The 10,865-nt window shown below is 52.0% G+C and overlaps 1 protein-coding gene across 1 annotated transcript; it reads left to right on the top strand.

The window, feature by feature from the left end:
* Positions 1–7,748, top strand: DPCD (deleted in primary ciliary dyskinesia homolog (mouse)). The gene is made up of 6 exons (XM_019471661.1): positions 1–62; positions 366–446; positions 1,120–1,244; positions 2,081–2,214; positions 6,249–6,351; positions 7,546–7,748. Exons 2-6 carry the CDS (start codon positions 407–409, stop codon positions 7,648–7,650), a joined length of 507 nt encoding a protein of 168 aa, XP_019327206.1. The 5' UTR covers positions 1–62; positions 366–406; the 3' UTR covers positions 7,651–7,748.
* Positions 7,749–10,865: the final 3,117 nt, after the last annotated feature.

Here is a 10,865-nt window from a genome sequence, read left to right as displayed (position 1 = left end):
GACGGTGCCGAGCTGGCTGGAGAGGCTGCGGGCTGCCAGCAAGACAGCGCTGGTGCAGGACGGTAACCGCGGCGGCGAGACGGGATAGCCCTCTCCTTCCCCCGCGACGTGTTTTGGGGTGACCCTGCAGCGAGAGGGCGGGAGGACGGAGCGCTCCCGGGGCGGGGCCCCAGCAAAGGACACGGGGCCATCAACACGGGGACACGGCCCCAGACAGCGGGACAGGGCCCCAGCAAAGGACACGGGGCCATCAACACGGGGACACGGCCCCAGACAGTGGGACAGGGCCCCAGACAGCAGGACAGGGCCATACACCCAGGGATAGGTGTATTCCTATTTACTCTCACCACCTGCCTTGCCTCTAGGGAAGCGGAAGATCCACTACCTGTTCGAGGATGGGAAGGAGATGGCCGAAGAGTACGACATGAAGACCGGTCAGTTAGTGAGTAAGTGGTGCTTTCAGCTGGCCCCCAGCAGATGTGGGTCGGGCAGAACTGTGGCACGCATGGCAGCGGGTCTGCACTCACAGGACTGGGGTGTTGGGAGGGACCAGAATAAGGAACAAATCGGCCCTAAATATTCTGGGAGATAAGCGTGCCTGTAGCTGAATTTTGTAGGGACATGAGTATGGTTCGGTTTAGGCCCAGGGTGCTCTGACTTCTGTGGTGTAGCAGACCTTGCTTTAGCCCAGGATCTCTCCCAAACAGCTCATTGGTAACAACAGACTTGGATGGACTAAATGGGATTGCCATCTTGCGTAGCCAGGCACCAAGTCTGTAGCACATGCTGGGGTGAAATATGCTTTTTGGTGGCTTCTGCAACTGCAAACAAGCAATGTGTCGGTTATCGATCTTGTCTAAAACCACATCAGCTGCGGCACAGCACCTGTTGCAACCCCACCATGGCTTCAGCACCAAGTAGCAAAAAAGAGACTCGGTACAGAATTTCTGACTTCAGGAATAGGCCAGCTAACAGATCCACTCACAACAAAGCGGAAATGACTGGAATTAAAATGTGTATCTTCATTTCATCTCAGTGTGCTGGGCAGCTTTGGCAGTCATTTGCTAGAGTTCTTCTTACAGAGCAGAATAATGAAAACCCTTCTTCTCCCTTCCATAGGTAGAAAATGGCGAGAGAAGAACACCCTTGGGGGCTCCGGCAAGTGGCAGATTGAAGTGGGAGAGCCAACCTCGCCGCTCCTGGGAGCATTAGAATCAGAGCTCATAAAGGAAAGCAGCTCCAATGTATGTAAGGGTCTGCAGGCATGGCTGCACCTAAAACTACCTAGTCTTATGCTTACAGCAGTAGTTAGTAGACTGCAGATCACTCACAGCCCCAAGAGACAGCCTTAACCTGCCCAGCACTCTGCTACAAATCATCCCAAAGGTGCGGGGCTAGGTAGAAAGAGGGCACAGCTTAGGTTCTTTTGGGGTCTTCAAGAGATCTGTAGTTTCATTAAGTAGAGAAACTGTACTGCTGTGTTGGCCAACTACTATTCTGATTTCCAAAAAAGTAGGCTGAAAGGAAGGGCAGTGCCAGGACAAGTCAGTGAATAGAAAGTAGAGGCAATGACAATGAAAGGCTGACACAGGCGGTGCATTGCAGGCTGCTCCTTAACATAGCACTGCCTGTTTCATCTTCACGTCCCACTAGCTTAGGGGGCAGAGGTTTTAGTCTCTCACCATCCTTTCTATGGCCCTGAAAGAAGAGCACAGCCCTGCACAGCAAATTGGGGCAGAGCCAGGACTGAATCCAGCAGGTCCCTAGGGTAGGCAGAGCTCAGTATTTGGTTGCCTGTGAGGAAGAGGCCCAGTTTCCCTGTAATCCTGTACTGCAAGACTCCCTTGGTGAACACTTTCAGCCTCCTACAAGCAGGGCAGGCAGTGCCCTGAGTAAAGGTAGAGCAGTGCTAGCTCTAGGAAAGTGATGCTCAGGCAGTTTCTTGAGTTACTTCCTAATGCTCCAGTGTGAAGGAAGAGATACTCCTACGTGGTGCCTCTCAAGGTAGTACAGGAAGAAGGGGACAGGGAGGAGAGGAGACAGCTGGAGGGGCCTTGCTAAAGGTACTTGTTTGCTGTAGCCTGTCTTCATGAGGAAGGATACCCTGAGCAGCTTCCAGTGGCGGATCCGTAACCTGCCCTACCCCAAGGAGGTCTACAGTGTCTCTGTGGAGAAGGAGCAGCGCTGCTGTGTCATCCGGACCACCAACAAGAAGTCAGTAAGGACAGCACTGCCGGTGCTGACAGTCCCTGGGGGTGGGCTGGCACAGAGGGCAGGCTAGTGATTGCACAGGGTGGTTGTCCTCTCTTGCCTTCCATCCCTAGCGTGCAAGGGCTGAGGGGCCCCACCTCATAGCTGCGTGTCTCCTGCTGTCCAATTTCTACTCCCGACTGCCACAGACATGTTTGCGGTAGAGCCCCTCAAGCTCTGTGCTGGCCTTTGCAAACTTATCTCATGGTTCCAATAGCATGTTGTTTGCTCTGTTCTTCCCCTGTCAAATGTCGCTCCCTTAGAAAAATAAAGTAAGAAAGAGCCTTGCAGACCTTTTGAAGCTGGAGCATCCCATCTTCTCCCTCTGACACGATACTTTGATCTAGTCATTTTATCTCAGAATGCATGGATCTACAGGATTCAACAGGTACAGCAAAGGCCTGGGCACCCAGGCAGACAGATCTCCCTGCGTAAACCTGTCCTGTAGTCACAATGCCAATGACATGATCTGGAGGCAGCAAGAAAAAAAGGCAGGCTGAATCTGAAAAGAAAGCACCACGATATTCTGCCAAAAGAAATTTAAGATGGGAGGAAAAAAAAGAAAAGGCTTTTAAGCATCATCTTATACTGTGTCAGTACATGGCATCTCTCATGGAATGAGGCACACACTGTGCCCCAAAGCATTTACAGCCTCAGTGAGATAAGCCAGGATGAGCGGTGGTATTGGGAAGAGATAGCAAGGAGCGAGTATTAGGAGAACAAGGGAGGATATTGGAAGATAAGTGAAAGCTATTTACAAACTGGGATAATACACCAGTATGGAAAGCTGGGCAGGCTGCTCTCTGCTTGCCTTCCCTCCCCAACATTGCTGCAGAACAGAGAAGGATCAGATTCATGGGTAAAATCAACCCCGGTGTTTCCCAATCTGCCCCCTGCCCTCTTTAAGCCGCTCTTTGTAGCTGGCTGTAGGTGGTGCTGTTGGCAAAGAACTGCTCCACTTCGGCTGCTGAACGCCTTTCAGATCGCAGAACCCGTACGTCTTCAGGCAAGGGTTTACCATATCAGAGGCCGTGGCAAGGGGATGTTTGAGCTCTGCACATGAGCACACCTGGACGCTCAAAAGCAGGATGAGGCTAGACAGGAGGAAGGGGGAGTCTACCTCATGAAAACAGCAAGTAATTACAGTTCTAATACAGAAAGATGCTGGCCTAAATGCGCACAGAGGGATTCGCAGGAGAAGAGTAGCACTTTAGTAGGGACACCTGTGTAGCAAAGATGAATGAGATTCCCATCAGCCACACGTGGGAACGCATGGAGCTAGGACATGGAAGGGAGTACGTGAGCCTAAGTCCAACCACATACTATCACAGACAGGCTTACCTACTCCCAGTCCTACTCGTAGTGTGTATGTGGGAGCTTCCTTGCCTGCGTAGGTGCTGTAAGGTTGTAACGTACCACTGAGGCTTCACCCATGCCCTACTTGACTTCAAGCTTTTTTGTACCACTCTCAGGAAAACAGTAGGGTCCCCCACAAGCAGTCGACACCTACACACTCGTAGGCTAGTGTCAGAGAGAGTTGAAGGACCTGACAGCGGCTCACGGCCTGCATATGAAAGTTAAGGACTTTTGGGATTAAAGCTGAAAGTCTCACTGGGGACAAGAACGACTTTGCTGTCAGTAGGGAGCAGGGACAGACTGCAGCACCAGAACACTTAGTACAGGCTCCAGGATATCTTATATCATTTCTCCTGGGTCTCAGCCAGGGCAAGGCACCACTCAGCAATGAATTCCAAGATAACAGCAAAGGCATGGAGTCCACAGAGAGCGTGCACATTGCTACGGGAGAGAAAGGAAGCCTCGGAGCCTCTCCAGCCCTTGGAAGTCAGCCACGCTGCTTCTGAGCAACAGGGCTGTGCTGACCGCCAGCCAGAGGCACAAGCAATGGGATGGGTTGCCAAGTCACTGCTGAGTAGCTCAGCTCTAAATTCTCAGCATACCAGTAGCAGTTTTCCCTACAGGCTGACAAAAAGTGGGTTTCCAGTAGGAAAATAATAGAGGTGACTTCACATACACACTGTGGATCTCAGGCCAGGACCCAGGCTCAGAGTGCAATACTGCCCTTGGCCATGGGGTGAGAGGCGAGGGCAGAGAATCTGCCTGCCTCAGCAGGGATAACCGCCCATCAGCTACCTCCCCAGCCCAGACAGGAGCTCTTCACTTCCACCAGTCACTCCCGTTCCCTCTGGCCACGGCAAGGGCTGCTCAAGTGGGATTTGCTTAAAACCTCTTGCTGTAAAATAAATCCATTAAACTAAATTCTAAAAACAAACCCAGAAAGCCACCTCCCCAAACGCCAAACCTGATTCAATTATTGTAGCGAGAGGCAGTGGTAATGTTAGGAGGAGGAGGGGGTGGCCAGGCAGATCTGGTTTCCTTTGATCTTGTCACAGATTTTAGTTTGAGGCCAGCCAAAGCCATTCTTCTCCCCTTCTCCTTAGTCCTGGGGCAGCAGAATGCTGCTGTTTCATTGATGACTCCCAAGGCCCTTTGAAACAGTGGGTTTTTTCTGTGTACTGTTTTTTTTTTTTGTCTAATCGGTAAGAAGTTAACACTTCCTTAACATGTCTTTGTGTTCATCTAATCTCTGCTGTTTAACCTTTGACATCTCCCTTATTATCCATGTCTGCCACCTTTTCCAAATACCGACAGCAGTGACAACACAGAAGGGTTTGAGCCCTGCGGTAACAAGCTGCGTACATTCCTCCCACTGCACCAGGAGAGCCATTTGCCCTTTGTAGCTGTTTTCACCGTGACTTGGAAAATAAACTGCAATTTGGGCAGAGGTAGCTAGAGAGGCCAAGCCTCACACACAGCTAGCTGAATGGAGAAGAACCCCTCATGGCATGACAGCAGCCACTGCCTGTTCCCACTCTGCTCTGGGCACCTCAGTATCAGCTACAGGCCAATTCCTTGGAGAGGATTGCCCACAAGAGTGCTGGAAGAGATTAAGAACCCTACCATGCCTCTACACGGGCGTAGGACCACCAACTAGTGTATTTGGTGCAGCCCCACAGAGAAACAACAGACGCAGGGCAAGCCATGCCAAGGAGGAAAGGTCTCGGGCAAACACAGACACAGGTCTACAAGGTTCTGGTCCCAAAGTCTTAGGAAATTTTAGCTGCCTAGACAGCTTATAACCACTCCAGTTCTACCTGAAACATATCCCTTTTCCTTCATACTGAGCAAAGAAGCCCAAGGTTTTGTCAGTGGAGAGACACAGGCTGGACAAGGAGCTGGCAAAAACCTCTCTGTCCTCTGCTTGGATGTGAGAGGTGATCAGGAAACTGGGATAGAGACCAGGCAAAGAGCAGCCGGGGGAGCTGGGAGTGCAGGGGAGTGCCACAGGCACCATGGGGGCTGCATGGAGACTTCTGAGACACCTGAGCAGAGGCTCAGGTGACTGTGGGCAGCTACACCTGGAGCTCAGTGCCCAGGGGTATGCCTGAGCACCACCGTGCCACCAAAGCAGGAAGTGATCTGGGAAGCACAGCAAGAGGCCAGGAAGGTGGATTTAAGAAGGATTGCAACACAAAATGGTGCATCACTCAGGAAAGTAAGTCACAGGGCACAAGGGCTTTGACAGCTGTTTTGACAAGAGCTAATGGAAGCTGGTACTTAGAGGGAATGAGAGGCCATGAGCAGGGACAAAGACAAGGGACACCTCTTGACAAAGATAAGGGACACCTCTTGGTAGGGCTGAGTAGTCTGTCCCTATCAAGGGCAAGCCTGCTCTCACACACCAAAGCCCTTCAGGACTTTTGCCAGCTCTGATTTCCATTTTGGAGGTTTGTTTCCAGCGCTCCTGCCAGCCTGGGGGCACCAGCAGGCACACAACATGGCACAGGGTCCTCCTGCCAACCCTGAGAAGTCTGTTGTCCTCATCTACACCTTGTGGAACAGCGCCCTGTAGCTCAGCACTGCTAGAGGGGGAATAGGAACCCCACCTTCCTCATTTCTGTCTCCTCTCTCATTTGTAGGTACTACAAAAAGTTCTCTATTCCTGACCTGGACCGATACCAGCTCCCCTTGGACGCAGCTGCCCTGAGCTTCACCCATGCCAACAACACCCTTATCATCACGGTGAGGTTTTAGCCACGCAGAACAGCACTTTGCCCTTCTCTTTATGTCCACAAAGAAGTTAAAATTCTTACACGTGGGGCAATGAGGCAGAGCAGGGAGATCCGCTGAGGGTCACTGATGAGCCCCCTTCTCTGTCACACAGTCAGCGGGAGTTTCAGATTACACTGGGCATGCTGACACTAGTCAGGACAGCCCAGGCCGCAGGAGGGGCCCTGCTTGCTGCTCAAGGTGACTTGCAGGTGGAAGAGTGTCTGTTGTGCCCTGTTCTCCATGTATCCCCTCCCTCAGGCCTGAGCAAGCCTCCACTCTCGGTGACAGCAAGTTTCCCTTGTAAGTGTGTTGTCTTGTAAGTGTTAAGAGTCCAAGGACCTCCTGCACTTAGAGGTCTCACAGTCTTAAAAAAAAAATAGATTAAAAAAAAATAGATTAAAAAAAAAAAATCACCTGCTGGTTTGTGCCAGAGAGGACACATGGAGAGTACACACTTCCACGCACACGGTGGAAGTGAGAGACTAGCAAAATGGGCACTTACCTGTTGTTGCAAGGAGCAGACAGAGGCAGGCAGATGCTTTTGAGCAGCGGGTGCTCATCTTCTCAAATGTAGAAGTCAGCTACCCAGCAAGCATCCCCTCCGAGGGAAACCTTGCAGCAGAGCTGGGGGTGCACGTGCAGAGAAAATAGGCCAAGAGGAGCACTTTGAGTCCTTCTGAGCTTCTGTTTGCTACAGGCCAAACCCTTGCCAAAAAGCACCTGCATCCACCACTAAACTGCAGCTGGGCGAGGGGGCTCTGAGGGGAGGACAGAGGAACTGCAACTGCAACTCTTACTTCTCTGTCTGCCTTTTAAAAAATGCATATTGTATATGTATACAACACGTGTGAGCGTACAATCAGTGAGCACACCAGGGATCTGCATGACTCAGCTTGCCAGGATATTCCAGAGGGGTTGGTAGGGGCCGGGACTCCACATCCTACTGGAAAGTTTTACTTGCATTGTAAAAGACACTCCAGATCTTGGCAAATGTCCCTAGCGTGATGGCACCACCTCTCCAAACAGGCTTCAAAAGTAGCTGGTAACAGAAAGGCCTCCCTTGGCAGGAGGGCCCCAGCTGCGCTGGTAGCACCTGGCCCCAGTTGGTCTGCTTGGAGCAGAGGCTGAACAGGAGTGCTAAGGGCATTTGCCTCTGTCCTACAGTACCAGAAGCCGAAGGAGATCCTGGCTGCAGAAGAGCAGCTGCAGAAGGAGCTGAAGAAGATAAAGGCAGCTAACAATGGGGATGGCGACTGTAAGACCCAGTAGGCAGTGGCTGCTAAGAGGCTGATACGGGGGGCAGCTCTCTGGCATAGCTCCGCGGTATTTATTTTGCCTTTTCTAATAAAAATGAGTCCTGTTGTTAACAGAGCCGTTTGGAGGAATCTTTGCAGGCCCAGGGAGACGGCAGGGCGGTCGATCTCTTTACTGCCTGATCTGCTGATTTATGCAGACGTTTATGATCCTTCTATGAGTTGTGGGGAGCTGCAGCGTGCAAAGGAAGCGCGCCACAGCCAGCAGCCCTCTCCCCATCCTCCATGAGCAGAAGCCATGTGAAAGCTGGGTAGTTCCCCTCGGGAATTCCCTCTGTCTGCCACCATCGCTGAAGGCAGTAACATTTGGAAAACAAGATCCCCCTCCTCACACCCGTTACCTGCCTGGGATGTGCTTGGAAGCCACTCCCCTCCTGCGCTGTTGTGCACGGTCCTCTGTGCAGTTAGAAGGATGCTCTGGCGACTGGTATCTCTGCAAACAGCATCAATGCTTAGACCTGAATGGGCATAGCCTATGAAATAGGGTGACGAGGAGGACACCCAACGGCTTCCTTACCGCCAGCCATGCGCAACGTGACGTGCAGAACGCAGGCGGCTGTGCAGAGCGCAGGAACCGAAATGCAGCTGCCTTCATTTGCATGGCACGGAGGGGAAAGTGGTGACAGGGGCCGCTGGCCAGCTCAGGAGTAGCAGTAGCACATCCCTTCTGTGAAGGCACAAACGTGGCCCATCACAAACCTCGCTGCACAGACAGCACCCCACGCACTGGGACAACCCCAGCAGTGCTGCTGCTTTAGCAACCCGCCCTCCAAACAGCTGCTGTCTCTACCCTGCACCAGCCATCCCTGTGCTTAGGTTTCTGCACATCCTCCCATTCCAGTTCGTATTTGAACGGCTCCTACCCAAACAAACCCTACTTTGAAGCGAGCAGGTCACAGACTCCACCATAGCTCCCCTGATGAGGGCTGCTTTCAAACCATGAAAACTCCTTAGAGCCTGGGTGGCATCCCCAGCTAGAGCCTCACTGCTGGGTGGCTCCAGGACCCACCTGCATAGTCCTCCCAAAACAACGGAGGCACCATTGACTGGCAGAGCTCATCAGAGCCGGTGCGCCAGCCCCACTTGCAGCTTCCCCATTCCCCACCGTCACCTGAGATGTGAGGGTGCATCCTTCTACCCACCAGTGCTGGCACTGCCATGGGGCTGCAGCTCTGCTCCAGACCTCAGCCAGGAAGAACCTAAAAGCAGCTGCAAGAGTGCAGGACCCACCAACATGGGCTGCAGAAAGGGACTAGCAGGGCTGGCAGCAGCAGTGTTGCAGGAAGGGCTGTCACAGAGGTCGTCACCTGCACCAGTGATACTTGTTCACCTGCTCAGCTGATATCCTCGTTCCTACTCTGGGCCTTGCCCGAGTCCCAGTGCAATAAAGAACCTCTCCTCCCACCCCCCAGTTACTCCTGTTCCTTCACAGCCTCTCCCTGGGGACACTGCCAAAGACATTTAATATTTCCATCCCTCCTTCCCAGTTTCATTAAAGGACCTGTAACACAACAGGACCTGAGAAAAAACAGACCTCCCCCACTCAGGCTCTGCCAGCTCTTTCTCTCTGGTCTTCTATCTCATGCCTTAATCACTTACCTAAAGCTCTCCTCACACGCAGAGCCCAAAGTGCTCCAAGCAACGCAGCAGCAGTATTTATCAACCCCTGATGCAAACCACCATCTTTTCAGCAACAGCTCAGTGTTACCAATAACCCAGAGGTCCCCCCAGAATCATCGTCTTGGGCTAGCAGTCTTTGGGATCTACAGCTTTGAGCTGATGGAAGATTGTTCCAGCCGTGGCATCTTTTTACAGCAGCAGGACATCAACTCTGCCACTTGCAGCACAAGGAGAATATGTAGCACCAAGGTAGCTACAAGGGAGCTGGCAGCAAGCAGGCACGAGTGGCAGCAGAGGAACAGGCACAGGTCAGGAACCGTGACAGGGAGCTGCACTGGAAAGATCTTTGTGAGAATGTGATCCTGCAGCAAAGCCATGCTTTTAAATTACTTTGCACCCTGAGGTGCTGTCTCACGTCCACTGGGAATGGAGGGCTGCCTTCAAGCAGGTGAGGAGCTGGTTGGTTTCACTCCCTCCCTGCTCAGGCAAGGGCTCCAGCAAACATCCTCTTCCAATTTTTGTGCATCACAAGGGAAGAGCAGCCTCTTGACAGTGGAAATTACCTATTAAGTTCTAACGAAGGACCACGCTGTGTGCTTTGCCCTAGAATTGCTCCCAGTTTGTGATACAAAACCTCTCCTTTACCTGTCCAGGATACCCAAACTCACAGCCAAGTAGGGTTCACGCTCCTCCTTCCCCAAGGAGGACCAGACCCCAGACACCGCTGCATTCACCCACAGCACATTCATCCAGACAGCACAGAGCATGCTGAAAGCTATGGCTGTTCTGAGACCCAGCTCGGGTTCAGAAGGCTGACACAAAAAGGAGCGGAGCCCACTTAGACGTGCCTACAGGATCGCAGTAAATCACATCAAGGCCTTGGTGTTTGCACTAGTCCAGTTTGCTGCTTCATTATGCAGGCAGTGAGTTGAAGATCCTACTTCTTGATTTCTTGTTTGAACAAGTGACATGAGATCCAAGGTCCCAGGAACTGCCTTCAACGCAGCAGTGCCACAGGGTCTGGCCAGGGAGAGAGATCTATTAGATGCGTAGACAGCGTCTGAAAATAGGCCCAACCTTCTCTGCCCAGTCAGGCCTCTGCGATCAGCGGGTAACATCGTAGCCCCTTTGGAACTTGAAAGAAAACATACAGACTCTTTTGTTTCCCTTCAGAGTTTTATTTAGCAAAATGCGACCGTTTCAGCCCTGCCAAGTGCACAGCCCGACCTGACGGCCAGCTTGGGGAGGCATACACTGAAAGCAGGGCTGGCTCTGCCTTTTAGCTCAATTCTTGCTCTTGGCTGTGAAGGACAACACAAGCAGCTGTCAGGAGAGCAAGCGCAGGTGAAAGGTGGGCTCTGCCCCAGGCACCTTTCCCTTCCACCAAATCAGTCCACCCCACACACAGCCTAGACTTGCTTCACATGGCTCAGAGCTTGGCTGATCTCAACCTGACCAGCATACACAGCTGATAGGGCATCCCGGCTCAACTTGCCCCTCAAATGCTGTATCCACAGAAAAAAAAAAAAAAAAAAAAAAACAAAAAAAAAA

Source organism: Aptenodytes forsteri, unplaced genomic scaffold (assembly GCF_000699145.1).
Source record: "Aptenodytes forsteri isolate BGI_AS27 unplaced genomic scaffold, ASM69914v1 Scaffold15, whole genome shotgun sequence".
Classification (NCBI taxonomy): domain Eukaryota; kingdom Metazoa; phylum Chordata; class Aves; order Sphenisciformes; family Spheniscidae; genus Aptenodytes; species Aptenodytes forsteri.
This window is presented reverse-complemented; position numbering and strand designations above follow the sequence as displayed.

What these genes read in the sequence shown, in the direction of transcription:
- DPCD (XM_019471661.1), top strand. Translation starts at nt 407, where the DNA reads ATGGCCGAAGAGTACGACATGAAGACCGGTCAGTTAGTGA. An exon ending in TAAAGGAAAGCAGCTCCAAT is followed by an intron (nt 1,245 to 2,080) that starts GTATGTAAGGGT and finishes TGTTTGCTGTAG; the next exon opens with CCTGTCTTCATGAGGAAGGA. An exon ending in ACAACACCCTTATCATCACG is followed by an intron (nt 6,352 to 7,545) that starts GTGAGGTTTTAG and finishes TCTGTCCTACAG; the next exon opens with TACCAGAAGCCGAAGGAGAT.